The sequence below is a fragment of the Vulpes vulpes genome, chromosome 15, assembly GCF_048418805.1.
Source record: "Vulpes vulpes isolate BD-2025 chromosome 15, VulVul3, whole genome shotgun sequence".
Taxonomy (NCBI): domain Eukaryota; kingdom Metazoa; phylum Chordata; class Mammalia; order Carnivora; family Canidae; genus Vulpes; species Vulpes vulpes.
This window is the reverse complement of record NC_132794.1, coordinates 11,342,382-11,362,709: the sequence shown is the minus strand read 5'-3', so window position 1 is coordinate 11,362,709 and position 20,328 is coordinate 11,342,382. Positions and strand designations below refer to the sequence as shown.

Below are 20,328 nucleotides of genomic sequence, written 5' to 3'. Positions count from 1 at the left end.
ATTCCAACAGCCATTGATTTTAAATAATAACATTTTATTTATATACTATGAGCAGTAAAACATGACTAAAATAGAACTTCTAGGAGTAATTTTAACAATTATATACAATCATAACTAGGCCTATATAAAGAGACCTTTTATTTTCTGCTGATAAATCCCTCTTTGCCAGTGTACACTGACAACTCAAGTGCCTTTACCTGTTCTTCCTAAACAGCCGCTTTCATAGCTGTCACCTCTCACCTGAGCATTGGACACAGCATTTATCCTGCAACAACACAAAATCATCTCTTAAGCTTGGATGTTGCTAAGATAGTCACAGATGTTTATATATCATTTCGAAGAGAAACATCTCCTAATTAAAGTCAGTATCTGGACAACTGAACATTTCTTTTTAACTTAACAAATATTCTCATGGATAGAAAGGTTACAGAACTCTTTACCTAAACTTCACCCAGAAAACATACTTAGTTTTAAGAAATTACTATCACTAAAAAAAAAAAAGAAGAAGAAGAATTTACTATCACTTGTGTCCAGAGATTATGAAAGAGGGGCCAATTTTCTGAGTTCTTCGCCTATTTTATATTTACACCTGAATGAGTCAGGGTGAGTCATCGTATTTTAAGGTTCTCATTATAATCAAGAGTTAAGTTCCTCTTTTTGTTAAAGGTCAAGTGATTTTCTCTGATCCATTTCTCAAAGTCACACATTTGATGTCTATATAATAAACAGGCCCACTTTACTCATGCTCTTCCCATTTTTGTTAGAGCAAGGTGCATTTATAATAGAAATGTAGATAGTATAGTATGTATAGCAGAAAAGCCTCTTCTCTGCACTCTTAATAGATGTAAGTAGTTCTACCTTCTACAATTTAACTTTTTAAAAAATATTTATTTAGAGAGAGAAAGAGCGCACCAGCAGGGTAGGGAGGGGCAGGAGGAGAGGGAGAGAGAATCTTAAGCAGGCTCCATGCCCAGTGTGGAGCCAACAGGGGGCTCAATCTCATGACTCTGAGCCAAAATCAAGAGTTGGACACTTAATTCACTGAGCCATCCAGGTACCCCCACAATTTAACTTTTATAACTCTTTAAAAGTATAGTATAAGGAAATTATGTAATCTTAATGTTTTAACATAGTTTTTAAAATTAATAAAAGATATCCACAGAAAGTTTCCAAACTCTTTTATGAAGTGAGATTTAACAGATAAGCCCAAAAATGATTTAATAAAAAAGAAAAGCCATAGGCCAATCTCATTAGAGGCCAATCCCCCCTCCTGTCAGCTACTGGCAAACACAAATATTAAAAAAATAAATTATTCTCCATGCTAAAAGTTCCATGTGTTACAATACTCAAGGAATGATTCTCTAAAAAACAATCTAGAAATGTAACATATTTCATTAAATCTAAGATGCCACTGATTTTTTATGATCCATGATTATTTTTTTTTACCACCAAGAAAAAGGAATATTATCAATTGTGGGGCGCCTGGGTGGCTCAGTGGGTTAAGCATCAGACTCTTGATTTTAGCTCAGGTCATGATCTCAAGGTCATGACCCCAAGTCTGCCCAGCGTGGAGTCTGCTTATGCCTCTCCCTCTGCTCCCTTCGGCTCTTTTCCATGTGCCTGCACTCTCTCCCTCAAATAAATAAATAAACATCTTAAAAAAAAAATAGATTCTCTCCTCCCACCCTCTTATTCTCCACCACCAAAATTTACATATATATAAAATCAACTGTAATTATAAGGTAACACTGATTAAAAGAAGCACTCCCATATTCAGAAATATTCGAATATAAAAAATAATCTTGGGACTGATAAAATACAGTACTGACCAGTTTAACAATATTATAAGAAAAATCATGTGATAATCTATAGATGCTAAAAAGATATGTGACTAAATTCAACACTCATTCTTGATTTTTAAAATCTTAATAAAATGGGGAAAAATATATATTTATCATGTCAAAGAAGAATCCATTGATTATTAAAAGGTTATTCCAGATATTAAAAACTATAAGGAAAACATGTTTTTTGGAAAACAATCTTGAATTAAGAATTACCTTCATACTTACATGAAGAAAGCCAATGTGGAGAACACACCACACGTATGAAAGGCATGGTTCAACTGCTCTGGCTTAGGGTACACCACGGCAGCATCAATCATTATCCACCAACCTGTAAAAAACTTGTGCAAGAGCCCAAGTCATTAAGATAACACTACCACTTTGGCTTAGCATGAAGTTACTTGCTCTGTAATATTCCTATATTTCTACAGACCATATAAATGAAACGTAATGTATTTCTACTTTAGAGTTTTGGATGTGGAAATATAACAAATAAGAATCCCTTGTTGACTTACTCTGGATAACATCTGAGGTAAACTTAGCTAATCAAATCAGTGTAAGATCCTGAAGTTCTGCTCTCAATTCAAGATAAAAATAATGTGTTATCTGGAACGAATTATCTTCTTCTTTTATCCTCCATAATTACATGCACTGAAGCTCTCTTTTTAAAATATACTATTTAGGGCAGCCCGGGTGGTGCAGTGGTTTAGCGTGCCTGCAGCCCAGGGTGCGATCCCGGGATCGAGTCCCACGTCGGGCTCCCTGCATGGAGCCTGCTTCTCCCTCTGCCTGTATCTCTGCCTCTATCTCTCTCTCTCTGAATAAATTAGAATATATAATTTATTTATTTATTTATTTGAGCGCCAGAGCGCGAGCACACATGCGCACAGAGGGAAGGGCAGAGGAAGAGAATCTCCAGCAGACTCCCAGCTGAGTGCAGAGCCCAACACAGAGCCGGATCTCACAACCCTGAGATCATGACCTGAGCCAAAATCAGGAGTCGGATGCTTAACTAACTGAGCCGCCCAGGCGCCCCTGAAGCTCTCTTAAGTAACCTCCAGCTAACCAGCTCCTGATTACCTGAGTGTTTCATTCTCTCCAGAGAACCTTCCTCTTTGATATGCCCAAGCTCTTCTGCTTCCACAAATGAGCTGCATTACCAAGGGTCAGCTGTCATGTCTCCAAAACTATTTAAGCCTGCTGCAGTTTTAATCGATGATGCAGTTTGATTAAATGCTGCCTGTCTGAACACAAGTTTGTAAAATGCAATGTTTCTATGTAAACTAAGCTGAAAAGACTTAGAGGAACTTTTAAAGAATGTCATGGACAAATTAAGTGCAGGTGAGATGACCACAGAGCACATAAAAAAAGTAGAGAATTCACAATTATCTTTAATTCCTGCTCTGGGTTATTTATTTTTTTTCTACTAGACCTCAGGTATAGAACTGTATACTGAAAGAGATACATTTTAAAAATGTAATGGATACTGAAATTGGCTTCAGAAACTCAGTGAGGGCAGGGAGTAGATGATGGAACACTAAAGCAAGATGGTCGTGTTTTTTTTTCTGAAGCTGGACTGTATGAACATGGGGTGAGTAGGGTTCTTGATCCCATTCTATTTTTGTTGACTATACATGCTTAACATGTTTTGTAATAAAAAATTGAAAAAGAAAAAAAAAATGTTAGGAAGAAAACGAAGCAAGTGTTTCCTCCACAAATGTCTTCCTCTCATTTCCCTGTCAGAGCTGCAGCGGGGGGTAACTGGGCTGGGGTCCCTTCCCTAGAGCACTGCAGGGCTTCAGTTCTAACACAGCCTCAGGTCCTTACTGCTGTCTACACATCCTGAATCTCAGTGAGTCACAACACTGTTTGGTTATCAAATTCCAAGCCTCTGATGAGCTTACAGGACTTATATTGTATCATTAACTTAAAAAATGCTACTGCTTGTAATAATTGTATTATCACTTGAACTGAAGATATTAAGTTTAACAAATTTATAAAGTCAAACCAACCCAGGGCTTGCTTACCATGTTTTGTTCAGCAATACCTAGAATTCTAATTATTCCTCTAAAATAACAGTGAAATAAACACTTCTGAAAAGGTATTCGTGATCCAAAGGAATTGACAATTTTCAGGGCAAAGGGATGCCTGGGTGACTCAGTGGTTGAGCGTCTGCCTTTGACTCAGGGCATGATCTCTGGGTCCTGGGATCAAATCCCACATTGGGCTCCCCAAGGGGAGCCTGCCTCTCTCTCTGCCTGTGTCTCTGCCTCTCTCTTTCTCTCTGTGTTTCTCATGAATAAAAAAATAAAATCTTAAAAAAAAAATTTTTTTTAGGGCAAAAAATTAGGCAAAGTGTCACCAACCAGGCCTTTTCACTTACCAATATGCCTGCCACCACAGAAGCCACAGCATTTCTTCTCTCACTCCAGTCAATACATTCACATTCTGGCCAACGGAAATTATCGAGGAAGCCTGCCATTTTCACCCCGTAAGCATGGATTTTTCATTAAACTCTGTATTCGACAAATAAAAAGACAGAAAATAATCAAATCTAAGGAAATGTTTTTAAGAAGTGAAATATCTTTTCCTTTCTTAAAGTTTTAAACAGAAATTGGCTTTAGGTCTAGACCTAGGGTTAAGGAAGAAAAATTAAATACTTGAATGAATACCAACTGACATGTACACAGGATTGTGTTGGGACACAAGGGGAAGTTTACTATTTACTAAATGAGCCTGATGGTTTTAAAACATGTCTGCCAATTCTCTGACACTTCTGCTTCACTGAGAAATCAATGTCCCTCTCCTGGAACTCAGGCTTGGCAATCAAAACTGGCTGACCAGTAGAGTAGAGGAAGTGATTCTATGTAATGTCTGCCATACAGCTTCTATGACTAGATAGTAAAAGGCAACACAGCTTGTAGCTCGTTCTCTAGAACACTAGTACCAGACTTCTGAGTTGCCATGTAAAAAAAATCTAAGGTCAGAATGCCGTGAGGAGACCATGTACAGGTGTTCTGGCCCACGGTTCCCAGCCAACAGGTAGCACCACCTGCCAGATGTGTGAGCAGCCACTTCTAGGTGACTGCTCTTCCAGCTATTGCACCAGTCCAGTACCCAGACTTCCAGCTTTACCCAATGAAGCCCCAGATATATGGAGCAGAGACACCATCCTGGCCATGCCCTTGGCCAATTACTGACCCACAGTAAACCATAAGCATAACAAAATGGTTGTTTTAAACGACTAAGTTTCAGAGTTATCAGGAACACAGCAATCAATAACTAGCAGGAGAAAAATCATGTGCATAAAGGACTATAAGGGTATAATATGCTGTGAGAATTTTTTTAAGTACATTTTGAAGGGATCCCTGGGTGGCTCAGCAGTTTGGCGCCTGCCTTTGGCCCAGGGCATGATCCTGGAGACCCGGGATCGAGTCCTGCATCGGGCTCCCGGCATGAGGCCTGCTTCTCCCTCTGCCTGTGTCTCTGCCTCTCTCTCTCTCTCCCTCTGTGTCTATCAAGAATAAATAAAATCTTAAATAAATAAATAAATAAATAAATAAATAAATAAAATCTTTAAAAAAATAATAAAACAAAGTACATTTTGATGAGGTGATCCAGGAACACCTTAAATTCCAAAAAGTAAGGGGGGAAAAATCTATTTGAAAGCACTGAAGAGTGCTGAAAAGCAGGCAGACACTGGAGGGAATTTAACCCTTAAAAGAAAACACAATGAGGGATCCCTGGGTGGCGCAGCGGTTTGGCGCCTGCCTTTGGCCCAGGGCGCGATCCTGGAGTCCCAGGATCGAGTCCCGCATCGGGCTCCCAGCATGGAGCCTGCTTCTCCCTCTGCCTGTGTCTCTGCCTCTCTCTCTCTCTCTATCATAAATTAAAAAAAAAAAAAATTAAAACAAAAAAAGAAAACACAATGAGTTAAGATCTAGTTGGAAAGGAATGAGTCACAGGAAAGAGCCCCAAACACTTTAATATAAACTCTCTTTAAATACCTGGCTAATCCCCCAGAGAGAACATAAATGGAGGAAATTTCAAGAAACTCGGCAGGAAAACAAACAAACAAACAAACAAACAAACAAAAACAAGCTGGAAGGCTAAAAGAACTAAGCAGAGCTCTCCTACTGCCCAATGCAGGATATTTTAGAGTTTGTTCCACCAAGTCAGAAGAGATGAGTAAACATCTTGGCATAGTAAACATCTTGGCATTACTCTAATAAGGTATAAAACCAAGTGTCTACAATTTGAAGGTGCTCAGCCAGCATTTTTAACGGCCTGTTAGAACAAAAACTGACACTCTTCAGATGAAGATAACTAAACTGAGAGTATCTATAATTTATCATCCACAATGTCTAATATGTAGCAAAAAATTACTAGACACTCACAGAAGCAGGAAGAATGCAATCTATTTTCAAGCCAGGGGCGGGGGGGGGGGGGGGGGAAGTCAATAGAAATAGGCCCCAAAATGACTCAGATATTGAAATTAGCAAAGACTTTAAAGCTACCATAAACACATTCAAAGACTTAAATGAACATGGTCCAAATGAAGTGATGAAGAATCTCAGTGGAGAGATTTTAGAACTGAAAATTATAATATTTGAAATTTTAAATGAACCAAATGGACTTAACAGGAGATTAGGGACAGGAGAAGAAAAGAGTGGTAAACTTGAGGGAAGATCAAAAGAAATTATCCAATCTAAAGATCAGGGATTTTTTTTCCCCAACTGAGAAAAAAAAATGAACAGAGCCTCAGTGTACAGAGGATCACTAGTATCTGATCCAATATATGTTGAACTAGGTCCCAGAAAAAGACAGAATGAGGAAAAAAATATTTGAGAAAATAATGGCTGATAATTTCCCACGTTTAGTGATAATTAGTAATTTATAAATCCAGGAAGCTCAGCAAACTCCAAGAAGGTTAAACAGAGAAAACTTCATAATCAAAAGCTGAAAATTAGAAAAAAAAATACTTGAAGTAGTTTTAGGGGGAAAAAAAATCAACATATTACTATCATTTTTTCAACATATTACATATAGCATAGAATAATACAATGACCCATCTATCACCAGAAACAGAAGTGGCCAGGATAGTGAAAATAATTTCTTTAAGTGCTTTTTTTTTTAAGTAATCAATTTCAATATCTAGTGAAAATATTCTTCAGAAAAGAACATGAGGGGGCACCTGGGTGGCTCAATCAGTTAGGCATCAAACTCTTGATTTCGGCTCAGGTCATGATCTCAGGGTGGTGAGATTAGGCCCCAAGTCGAGTTCCAAATGGAACTTGGAGCCTGCTTCAGATTCTCTGTCTCTCTCTCCCTCTGCCCCCCACCCTGACCTTGTGCATTTCTCTCTCTCTCAAAATAAATATTTTTTTAAAAAGGGAGCATGACAGCCATTCTACTATCTACCCAAGAGAAATAAAAAGATATATCTACATAAAAACTTGAGCACAAATTTCATCACAGTATTAGTCATAATAGCCAAGAAGCACAGCAATCCAACATATATCAAATGAATAGATACATGAAATGTGGCATACCTACAATGGAATACAAATTCAGTAATGAAAGGGAATGAAGTACTGATACATGGTATAACACAGAGGAACCTCAGAAACATTATGCTAAGTGAAAGATATAAGACCACATCTTGTATGATTCCATTTATATGAAATGTCCAGATGAGGGAAATCTACAGACAGAAAGTAAATTTGTGGTTGCCTAGTGACAGTAGGGGGACTGGAATAGAGAGTCACTGCTAATGGGTACAAGGTGCTAAAATTAGACTGTGGTCAGACCATCGTAGGGGAAGGGAAGAGAGAGGTAGACCATGAAACAGACTCTTAACTACAGAGAATACACTGATAGTCACCAGAGTGTAGGTGGGCGGGGGATGGGGGAAACAGGTGATGGGAACTAAGGAGGGCATTTGTGATGAACATTGGGTGTTGTACGGAAGTGCTGAATCACAGCTGTATACGTGAAACTCATATTACACTGTATGTTAACTAACTAGAATATAAATAAAAACTTAAAAAAAAATAATACTGTGGTGGACAGCCCGGTGGCTCGGCGGTTTAGCGCCGCCTTCAGCCCAGGGTGTGATCTAGGAGACCCGGGATCGAGTCCCACATCAGGCTGCCTGCATGGAGCCTGCTTCTCCCTCTGCCTGTGTGTGTCTCTGTCTCTGTCTCTGTCTCTCTCTGTGTCTCTTGTGAATAAATAAAATCTTAAAAAAATAATACTGTGGTGATGACTGCAGAACTCTGTAAGTATACTAGACACCATTGACTTGTACACTTGAAATAGGTGAATGTTAACATATGTATAGCTCAATAAAGCTTTTTTATAAAAATGAAGATAAAAATATTTTCAGGTAAACAAAAACTGAGGTAAATCATCATGAGATATGCACTAAAAATAATGCTACAGGAAATTCTTCAGGCTGAAGGGAAACGACACCAGATGAATCTCTGATCTGCAGGGAGAAATAAGGAAAACCAGAAATGATCAATATGTAGATAAATATAAAAGACTATCTTTTCTTCTTATACTTAAAAGAGAACTATGTAAAGCAAAAATTTAACACTGCATAGCATGTCCACAAAGATGGACTTCTTTATAAACAGTATGTTAGTTATATTTTCAAATAATATGCTTAAATATGGATTCAGGTGAAATACCTCTAAATTTAAAGTAATGGATCTAACTATGCTGAAAAATAAGTACAATTAATATATGATAGAAGGTCCAAATACTGGAAACATAGCCTGGGAGACAATATTTGCAAAACAACTATCTGACAAAGGACTCGATCTATAATATAGAAAGAACTGGACATGAGTAATAAAAAGATAAAATATAGGCAGTAAAAAGTATGCAAAAGACTTGAGCCAATTTCAAATGGGCAAAAGACTTAAAAAGATAACTAATGACCAAGAAGCACATAAAGAGGTATTCAACACCGTCAAGTCATTAAGGAAGTGCAAATTGATGAAATAACACCTCACATTCACTAGAACAGCTAAAATTTAAAAGACTGGCACCTCTCAGCATGGGTGAGGTTGTAGAACAAGTGGAAATCTCATATATTTCTGGTGGCAGTTTCTTATAAAGTTAAAAATAAACCTCCAATTCCATTCCTAGGTATTTGCCAAAAGAAGTAAAAAACACATATCGACACAAAGACTTAGAGAAGAATGTTTTTAGCAGTCTTATTCGTGATAGCCCCCAAATGAAGCAACCTAAATGTTCATCAACAGAAGGATGGAGGGTGCTGGGTGGCTCTGTGGTTGAGCATCTGCCTTTGGCTCAGGGCCTGATCCCGGGGTCCTGGAATTGAGTCCCACATCAGGCTCCCCACAGAGCCTCTGCCTATGTCTCTGCCTCTCCCTCGTGTGTCTCTCATGAAAAAATAAAAAAAAAAATCTTTAAATAAATAAAACAGAAGGATGGATAAATAAGTTATGATTGAGGGGCGCCTGGGTGACTCAGCAGGTTAAGCATCTGCCTTTGGCTCAGGTCATGATCCCAGGGTCCTGGGATGGAGCCCCATGTCAGGCTCCCTGCTCAGCGGGGAGTCTGTTTCTCCCTCTCCCTCTGCCCCTCCCCAACCCTGGGCTGTACTCTCTCGATCTCTTGCTCTCTCTCTAATAAATAAATAAAACTTTTTTAAAAAGTTATGATTGATTCACACAATGGAACACTGTTCTGCAACAGAAAAGGATGAGTAGATACATACAACTGCACACACACACACAAAGAGTAAACCCTCAAAGACATGACTTAAGTGAAAGGCAGACACAAAAGAGTATATACTGCATGATTCCATTTAAATGCAACTTAAGGAGAGGCAAAATTAGTTAACAGTCCAGAAATCAGAACAGTGCTTGCCTCTAGAGGGTAAGTCCTGACTACAAGGGACTTTTGGGGGAGGAGTGATGGAAACGTTCTGTACCTTAATTGGGATAATGGTTATACAGCTACACACATTTATCAAAAGTCATTGAAGTATACACGTAAAACCTGTGTATTTTACAGTATGTAACTTTTACCCACAAAATGTTTTTAGAAGTTTATCATTCAGATATGCTTTAGCTACACTGACGGCTTGCACATTTTATCGCTCTTCTATAGATATGGCAATGGATTATTTTCAAAGATTAAATATTAACTGGTTAATAGGGAAGGTTAAATTCACTATGAATTTAAGACAATTTCTGAAGTTAAAAGTCTTCTTTTCTATTATAAAATTCATTTCCCATATATTAACCCAATTAAAAGTAGTTCTAGAAGCAGAAAATATACAGCTATTTGCAGACAGTGATTTCTCAAAGGTCATGATTTCCTCCCTTCTGGGGCTTAAACTGGAGGGTCAGGGATGGAGTGCCGCAGAGACACATCAAACAGAGTAATACAAATAATGACTATGGAGGAAATGTGCAGGATCCTAACAGCGAATAAAGGGGAGACTTATTTTAGAAAGGGTGACGGGGCTTCTGCCGTCCTGGTGCTGCTTGTGTGCTTCTTTGGTGTGGACCTGGTACCTCTTTTGTGAAGAGGCAGCTGGGGAGACTCTGGCGCTCATCAAGGCCGGTGAAAGGCCCAAGGAAGGAATGAAGACTGAGAACAACGATCATATTAATCTGAAGGTGGGGGGCAGGATGGTTCTGTGGTGCAGTTTAAGATTAAGAGGCACACACCACTTAGTAAACTAATGAAAGCCTACTGTGAACGACAGGGTTTGTCAGTGAGGCAGATCGGATTCCAGGGTGATGGGCAACCAATCAATGAAACAGACACACCTGCACAGTTGGAAATGGAGGAAGAAGAGACAACTGCTGTGTTCCAGCAGCAGACAGGTGTCTACTAAAAAGTGAACCTGCTACTTTACTCCAGAACTCTGTTCCTCCAGACCAAGAAGATATTCTCAAATAGAAAGCCACAATTTGGTTCCACCAGATCCTGACTACTAGAGTTTTCTCTATTCTTTCATTTGCCCAGCTTTTTTTCATTTCCCCATTCCTCTATTGTACATAAAGTAACTGTGTACGTGCACAGGTATATTGCATTTTTTTAAACTAAATAGCCAATGTTGCTTCTCCCTCTGCCTGTGTCTCTGCCTGTGTCTCTCATGAATAAATAAAATCTTTAAAAAACTAAAATAAAATGGCCAATGGTATGTTTTGATCGACATCAAATGGGGATGGGATGGAGGAAAATAGTGCTTCTGTGAAAATACCACCTCTTTTCATTAGTGGCATGATCGGTCAGCTCTCATCTTTATATTCCAGTAAGTTATTTTGTTCTCTACTGTTTAACAAAAAAAAAAGAACATAAAAATCCTTGCATACCTTGTTCAATTGGAGAATTTTATTTTATTTATTTTTTAAATATTTTATTTACTTATTCATGAGAGAGAGAAAGAGAGGCAGAGACACAGGCAGAGGGAGAAGCAGGCTCCATGCAAGGAGCCTGATGTGGGACTCAATCCTGGGACTCCAGGATCACGCCCTGGGCCAAAGGCAGGCGCCAAACCGCTGAACCACCTAGGGTTCTGGATTGGAAAATTTTAATGTTTTTCATTTATCATTGTAAAACCAACAACAATTTTATAACTTTTTTGTACATAGCTGTTACATGTAGGGCAAACTGTCTTTAAGTAGGGATAAATAACTCTAAAAGAAATGAATCCTAGATAGTTTTCCCTTCAAGTATCTTGTTTAAATAAATAAATAAATAAATAAATAAATAAATTTCTTGTTTAAAAAAAAAAAGAAAGGGTGACATGGGAAAGCCTCTATGATGAGGTAACACTTGGTAAAATCTTAAAACCTACTAAAGTTTAAAAGCTGAGCAAAGTGAATTAGATTAAGAAGAAACAAAAGAGGGGCATCTGGGTGGCTCAGTGGTTGAGCATCTGCCTTTGGCTCAGGGCGTGATCCCGGGGGTCCTGGGATCAAGTCCCGCGTCGGGCTCCTTGTGGGGAGCCTGCTTCTCCCTCTGCCTGTGTCTCTCTGTGTCTCTTATGAATAAATAATAAAAATCTTAAAAAAAATTTAGTGGCATGAATAAATGCTAATGGTTACTAAGTGAAAAAAAGCAGGTTATTAAAACTATATGTATAACATTATTTCATTTTTATTTTTTTTTAAGATTTATTTATTCATGAGAGACAGACAGAGAGAGAGAGGCAGAGACACAGGCAGAGGGAAAAGCAGGATCCCTGCAGGGAGCCCATGTGGGAATCAATCCCAGGACCCCAGGATCACGACCTGAGCTGAAGGCAGATGGTCAACCACTGACCCAACCAGGTATCCCAAAATGCTTTTTAAATACAAAAATTTAAAAAGTTATTATAATTAAACACAATGAGGTGCTGATTCTTCTTGCCTGTTGAGAAACCTCTTTGTATAATGTACTATGTCTGTAACTGCTTTTTTTTTTTTTTTTTTTTTTTTTTTCTGTAACTGCTTTTAATAAACTTATGACTTTTTTGAGATCAAGGAAATTATTGGCATGTTCTCCCACAAAACTGACCCTGGTACCAAGTTAAAAAAAAAAAAAAAAAACAAGATTAGAGAACTGAACTAATGGATTGCTGGTCTGACCCACCAGTCTTGAAACACATTAGATAGCAATTATTCCCATTACTAAGAGAGGCAACTCTTTATAAAAGGAAATATGAATCCTTTTCAGAGGGCATTTTAAGTGATTCAACTGTCAAAATTTCATTTCCAAAAACTCAGTTTAGGAAACCCAAGGACACTTGCAAAAGCAAGAGGAGAAAACAACTATAGCCTTCAACGTACAAACACGGTCTGAGAAATTTCCGTATGCATCCCAAATAACATCTAATTCAGGAATGTTCCCATTAATCAAATTTCTATACTACCATCTGTTTGTCCTGCCATCTCTCCACTAGTTGTTAAATGCTACTACCGTTGGGCACTGAATATATAAAAACAATTAAGGCAATCAATGTAGAAAGCAGTCTAGTTAGGAACACTGTAAGGCGCCTGGGTGGCTCAGTGGTTGAGCGTCTGCCTTTGGCTCAGAGCATGATCCTGGGGGTCCTGGGATTGAGTTCTACATTAGGCTCCCTGTGGGGGAGCTTCTCCCTCTGCCTGTCTCTGCCTCTCTGTGTCGCTCATGAATAAATAAAATCTTAAAAAAATAAAAAAAAAAGCAGTAAAAAAAAGGAACCTTGTTAGAACAAGTAATTGCATTACAATGTGGGCTATAGGGGATCCCTGAGTGGCTCAGCGGCTTGGCGCCTGCCTTTGGCCCAGGGCGCGATCCTGGAGTCCCAGGATCGAGTCCCGTATCGGGCTCCCGGCATGGAGCCTGCTTCTCCCTCCACCTGTGTCTCTGCCTCTCTCTCTCTCTATGTCTATCATGAATAAATAAATAAATAAATCTTTAAAAAAATATATATGGGCTATAATACACAAACCTTATGAGCTGTAGTGCAAAAGTGTTGCACTATATGAAATCAAGTGTTATTGGACAGTACTTGCCAGGAAGAACTGAGGAAGAGCAAACTTGGTGGGGTTTTGAAGCATGAATAAGAGTTTGGCAGATGAAAAAGAAGGAATAAAATTACAGGCTTGTAAGTAGGGAAGCGACAAGATCATCTCTGTGATTTAGAAAGACAATGCTGGCAGCGACAGTGTGGAGGAGGGACTGGAGAGAAATGTTAGACGCCTGCCCTCGTTCTAGACAGGGAGAGAATTGGGAGGTACACTGAAGCCACACTGGTTACAAGCCAAAGAAAGGGTTTTTATTTGAGGACTACTTAAGTGGCATTATCAATAGGCAGGGAGAAGCCGAGAATGACGATGGCTGGGTGCCCAGTGGATGGTGACACACCATTAGCCCAAACAGGAAAGGGAGAATAGGAGAGGAGAGTTAGAGCATGATGCACTTGAAAAAACTAAAGGACATTCAGGTGGAAATTACATAAGACAGATACACAGAAACCACTGAAAGAGCCATTTAAGACAGAAATACAGATAAGAGGCTCACAGTAATTGTTAACTGAGGTCATAGGGCAGTTAAGGTATCTCGGGGAGAAGGTGTGGAAGAGCACCGAGGATTCAGTATTCGTCTCTGACTCATGTCCTTTGTTCGCCTGAATTACTGTGTGCAGGCACTATGGTCGACCTACAAATATAATGGCATTTAATCAGCACAAGACTCCTCTGAAGCATGTAGTGAATTATTTACAGAACACCTCCTACGAGCAAGGCACGGTGGGGAAAATTAAGATGAATAAAACAGCCCTCATCATCAGATTTATAAACTAGCAGAGAAATCAATTAACATTTTCATGACACTAGATTAGAATATGTACCATTAAAAAAATCAGATTAACAAAATATGAAACAAAATATAAATATCATTCAAGATAGGAGGCCCACATAGTGAGAGCAAAACAACCTGACTCAAATGAAACAAAAATAAAATCTGCGTCTTCCTCACTCTTGCTAGTACTAGCTATAAATTACAGGAGGTGTATAGGTGCTAGGGTCTTTACAGACCACCCCATTCCATCCTCAGAAAACCCCTATTCATGGGACTATGCCCTCCAATCCTCACAAATGCTCTAAGGCAGTTACTATTACTATCTCATATTACTGAAAAAGTTTAGAGAATGGCTCACACAGCTAGCAAGGAGGAAAATCAGCGCTTCCATGGAAATTCATTCACATCTATTCTAAAATCTGGGCTCATGACCATTATACTATACTGCTGCTCATCATCAGAGTTTCACAGTATGTCTCTCATTTCAGATTTCATAAAGACAACGTTATTGTTCCGCTGTCTGTGGTGAGGAGATCAAGGACAAGATGGAAGAGAAACTGAATTTAGAGGAACACTGTGATCATCTGGAAAGAGAAGCAGGCAATGAGGTCTACAATGATTGTGGTGACTGCTGCTGATTCAAATCCTGCCAAGGGAGTCTGAAGAATAGCTTTTCTTCTTGGTTTGCTATAAACCTGGTTTCTAGACACTCACAGTGTGAATATTTTATAGGCCTTAAAATCCAACAGCATGAATTATTCAGAGATCTAAGTACTTCTGGAAAAGACATTTTACATACTTTATCTCAGGGAAGGCCTATTTGCCTTCTGACCTGTAAATCACATATAACAAGAATAAAATGTAGTAAGTACCATCAATTTTGGTCAAAGATTTAAATCCAAAACCAAAGAAAAGGACAGGGTGCACAGACTTTTAAAGAGACTTTAATTTTATAGCTATATAATCTCCCCTGGTAATATCCTTGTTAACAACTTTTAGTTGTTCAAAATGTGGGTTATTTGGTGAATCCTCCCCTCTACTATTTCTCTATGCAGTTGATTCACAGACTGAAACAGCCAATCCCAGATCCATATACATCCAATCACCTGCCCGACATCCTCTGGCTGTTTCAAAGTCAACTCAAAATCAACATGTCGGGATCTGAGTTCATGTTCTCCTCCTCCAAACCCAATCCCCTTCTGGGATTCCCTACCAAGAATGAATCATCATTCACCCAGTTTTACAAGCCAGGAACCCAGGAGTCATCCCTACTATTTCTCTTTTCCCTCCCACAACCGATCCATCACCTGATTATGCCTCCTAACTTTGGTCTGTCTACCTCCACCACAGTGTCACCCGAGTACTGTCCCACTACCATGGCCTCCGGCCTGATCTAGCCACATCCACTCCTGCCCCCATCAATATGTCCTTCATACTGCAGCTGGGGTGACTTTTTTAAAAAAAAGGCACAAATATAGTACTGCCCTCCTGCTTAAAACCTTTTAATTTCCCTCCCATTTATTTTAAGATAAAGACAAAACTCTAAAGTATGGCCCCCAATAAATAAATAAATAAATAAATAAATAAATAAATAAAGTATGGCCCAGTCCTTACTGGCCCCAGGGTCCCCTTATGACACTTTGTCTCTTTCCTCCAGTCCTCCTGGTTTCTCTTGTAGTACCTCCTACTTGCTAAATCACCCTATCTAAAACCCACATCCCCTCTGTCCGACACCTCTCCATTCCCAGCTCACCTAGTTAACACCTGCCCATACTGCAAATGTCAGCTTAGTTATCACTTTTTCACTCCAATATCAGCTTTCCCTTTCTCACTAAGTGTTTATTTACAACGTCTACTATGTGCTGGGTATTGGACACTTAATTAATATACATTAGTGAACGGACAGAAAGCCCTGGCTATGGGGAGCTGGGTGGGGGGAGGGAACCAGACACATAATTTTTAAATTTTAACCAGACACATAATTACCATGTTGCCTTGGGGGGAGGGGGAGAACGAGCAGAGTAAGGAGCAGTGGGAATACAGGCAAGAGTGGAAAAGAAAAAAAAAATACAGGCAAGAGTGGGGCCAGCCGAAATGTCAAAATTGCCAGCCCCAAGAGTGGGCTCCATTGAGAAGGTACCAGCTGGGGGCACCTGGGTGGTTCAGTGGTTGAGTGTCTGCCTTTGGCTCAGGGCGTGATCCTGGGGTCCTGGGATCGAGTCCCACATCAGGCTCCCCGCACAGAGCCTGCTTTCCCTTCTTCCTGTGTCTCTGCCTCTCTCTGCATCTCTCATGAATAGATAAAATCTTTAAAAAGAGAGAGAGAAGGTACCAGCTGAGCAAAGACTTGAAGGGAGGGAGAGAGTCAGCCTGCTGGATGTCCGTCAGAGAGGATGGCAACAGGGCAAAGGCCTGAAGGCAGTGTCTGGGTATTGAGGCATCACTATGGGGGCCAGGGTAGCCGGGGCAGTGGGGTGAGAGGGGAAGACTAAATCAGAGAGGTAAGAGAGGCAAGGAAGGATCCTTACAGAGCCCCTTAGGCCATTGGGACGACTCTGGTTTTCACTGATTGAAATAGGGAGCCAGAAGAGAGTGCTGCGCAGAGGGACTTACTTTCCAAGGGATCCCTTAGGCTGCTGTGGGAGAACAGACTGGAAGGACTAAGAGGACAAAGAGAGAGATCAGCTCACAGGCTACTGAAATCTCTAAGTGAGAGGCGACACGGACTTTCATGACTTCCTAATCCCCCAGTATTGCATTATTAATCTCATTACTGGGTTAATATTCACCTCCCCCCACACAGGGGAGCTCCGTGAAGGACAGTCTAAGTCCATTCTCACCGGCTGCGGCATTGCCAGAGCCTAGCACAGTGCCTGGTGCACATAGGCCAGGCACTCAGGCGGACCCCTAACTTCTAGCTTCCAAAGTGTGAAATGCATACATGTCTCCTTATCCTGTCATAAGAAAGGGTCGACTTTATGCCTAGGTTTACTGAAACTGATAATCTGTAAAAGCTGATAATAAAAAACATCATTTGGGGGCACCTGGGTGGCTCAGTGGTTGAGCGTCTACCCTTTGGCTCAGGTCATGATCCCGGGGTCTTGGGATCGAGTCCCCCATCAGGTTCCCCGTAGGGCGCCTGCTTCTCCCTCTGCCTGTGTCTCTGCCTGTCTCTCTCTCTGCGTCTCTCGTGAATAAATAAATAAAATCTTTAAAAAAAAAAAAAAACAACGATCATTTGGGTGAGGGAAAGTACTTCTGCTGCGACAATATATTCAAACATATGATTTCTTAAAATCATCCCCCTTGCCTTCCCAAGTCCATTTTCTGCCAGAATTTTCTCTCTAAAACTCAGACTGGGTCATGCCATTCACTCACAAACTTCCAACAGCTAGTGAGATAAATTCCGAAATGTACAGGGTACTTGAAATCTTTCCCTAACACAACTTTCTTATCTCCTGCTATCATGACACTATCTCTAGCCACAGAGAAACAGAAAGCAGAAGGTAGCCAATACTTGCTCAAACTGCTAAACTGTATATATCTTATATTTATATTTCATGTTTATATTTGTATTTATATATCTAACTTAGACATGAATATATTCAGATATTTCACATGTCTAATATAGATATGTATTACTAGGGATGCCTGGGTGGTCAGTGGGTTAAACAACTGTCTTCAGTTCAGGTCATGATCCCAGGACACTGGGATAGAACCCCGTGTCAGGCTCCTTGCTCAGCAGGATGCCTGCTTCTTCCTCTGCCTACCGCTCCCCCAGTTTGTGTTCTCTCTCTGTCAAATAAAGATATAAAATATTTAAGAAAAAATATGTATTACTATATTAGATACATAATATATAATAGTCAATGTATACTACATATCTGATATAATACATACATATGTTATTTTAATATATATCTATAATATTAAATGCACACACACACACCCTTGGAATGCCCCTTTCATCTACTCTCTACAGGCAAACTTCCAATTCAACCTTTAGGACACAAATTGAACATTTCCCTCTCTAGGCGGAATTAGTATAAATGCTTTCATGAATTTTTGTTTTGCTCTAATAATAGCACATTATGTTGCGGAGCAACTACTTTGTGTGCATGCTTAAGAAAAAATATTCAGGGATCCCTGGGTGGCGCAGCGGTTTGGCGCCTGCCTTTGGCCCGGGGCATGATCCTGGAGACCCAGGATCGAATCCCACGTCGGGCTCCCGGTGCATGGAGCCTGCTTATCCCTCTGCCTGTGTCTCTGCCTCTGTCTGTGACTATCATAAATAAATAAAAATAAATCTTTAAAAAAAAATATTCAAATAATCGCTAGAGAAAAAAAAGAACACGAGGAGCCCTGCTTCTAGTACTGGCTCTGACATGCTTTAGCCTGTGACACTGGGCCATGAGACAAGTGGACTAAATCAGTGGTTTCCAAACACAGGTCCATGGAGCAGGGCCAAGCTAACTTCATAGTAACTTGGGAAATTAAAAGAAAAATAAAAAGTAATTGGGACCCCCTCCCCAAAGATCATAAAGTCAAGAGAAAGGCCAAGTTATCTATTTTTTAAAACTTCCCAGGTTAGGGAGGCCTGGGTGGCTCAGCAGTTGAGCATCTGCCTTTGGCTAAGGTCGTGATCCCATGATCCTGGGATGGAGTCCCACATCAGGCTTCCTGCAGGGAGCCTGCTTCTCCTTCTGCTGTGTCTCTGCCCCTCTCTCTATGTGTCTCTCATGAATAAATAAATAAAGCCTTAAAAAAAAAACCCCAAAACTTCCCAGGTTAAAAAAAAACAAAACACCAAACTTGCCACATAAACCATAGGAATCACCATCCCAAATTCACTCAAGAGTTCCTTCCATTGCTAAGTATCTAAGCATCACCATCTCTACTGCAGTGAAGCAGTCTCCAAGAGCAACATGAGCTGGAAACTTCGAGAGATTTTGTCATTAACTTCAGCTACGTCAAAACATACAATTTACAAACCAAGTGAAATGTGCAAAGCTTTGCTGATTCTAGTTTGAAAAAATTTAAAGCAGTCTGGGCCAAATGGGGAAATGTGAATACAGGTCAGACATTAAAAGATATTATAGCATTATTTTCTCAGGTGTGATAATGGAAGAATTGTGGTTATGTAAAGAGAATGACCTTATTTTTGGGAGACATGTGCTTACATATTTAGGGGTTAAGTGTCAATGTCAGCAACATACTCTCACGTGGTTAAGAAAGAAAAAAAGAAAGTAAATATGGCAAAATGTTAAAATGTTGAATCTACTGTTGAACTGTTTCTGTATGTTTACAATTTCCTGTAATAAAAAAGTTGAAAAAAATAGGAAGGCTTAAATCATGAACTGCCACCTAAACTTAGATGACAGTTACATAAACCACGAGCTGCTCCAGTCGTGGCAAAATTGCACTCTGAGGCCATCTTTAGTTAGGCTCTCTGGCAAAATCCCTACTAAGGCATCTTTGCATCCTCTAGGATTGCTCAGTAAATGCCCTCCTCCCCAGTTCAGAGAAACTGGCTCCAGGGTCACAGGTTCCAACCCACACAGATGAAAGGGAACCCTCTTCACAAGCATTACTGGGCAAGCAAAGGTATTAAAATGAGTTCAGAAAAGGTCTATAGTAATAGTACTCCTAAAACCCTCGAAGGAAGTGGACCAATCACCATCTTCCAGCATTAACCACACAGAGGGCACTGGAAAGTACAGGCTTTGAGGGTACTTAGCTGACTCAGTTGGTAGAGCATTCAACTCTTGATCTCAGGGTTGTGAGTTCAAGCCCCACACTGGGCACAGAGCTTACTTTAAATATGTCTATATATAGAAAAGTCCAGGCTTTGGAAGTAAGCACTGGCTCGGGCCCATTCCCACATCCAGCCTCCTCCCAGCTCTGCCTACTTGGCCAGCTCCATGTATCCATTCTACTCTTCAGGGAACAATTGCTATGTACCAGCACTATCTGAGTTTTAAATCTCCCTAGGCTATAGTTTTCTGGTATGTAAACTGGGGTGATGACAGCAACACCCCCCGCCAAAAAAAATGAGATTTTTTTTAAAGATTCTATTTACTTATTTGACAGAGAGAGAGAGAGTCCACAAGCAGAGGGAGGAGCAGAGGGAGAGGCAGAAACAGATTCCTCACTGAGCAGGGAGCCAATG

General features: G+C 40.0%; 1 protein-coding gene and 1 pseudogene across 6 annotated transcripts in view; one reads left to right on the top strand and one right to left on the bottom strand.

Annotated features, from left to right (window-relative positions):
• The window catches only part of TMEM50B (transmembrane protein 50B), a 55,767-nt gene that overhangs the window by 9,109 nt on the left and 26,330 nt on the right, over positions 1-20,328 (bottom strand). For all 6 annotated transcript variants that reach the window (XM_072740778.1, XM_072740780.1, XM_072740777.1 and 3 more), the window contains 3 exons: positions 4,225-4,357; positions 2,070-2,182; positions 198-265 (listed from right to left, as the gene is read on the bottom strand). In XM_072740778.1, the coding sequence (XP_072596879.1) occupies positions 198-265; positions 2,070-2,182; positions 4,225-4,323 (280 nt within the window). In that variant the 5' untranslated portion in view covers positions 4,324-4,357. The remainder of the gene's footprint in view (positions 1-197; positions 266-2,069; positions 2,183-4,224; positions 4,358-20,328) is intronic.
• LOC112909290 (small ubiquitin-related modifier 2 pseudogene) lies at positions 8,908-10,725 on the top strand (annotated as a pseudogene).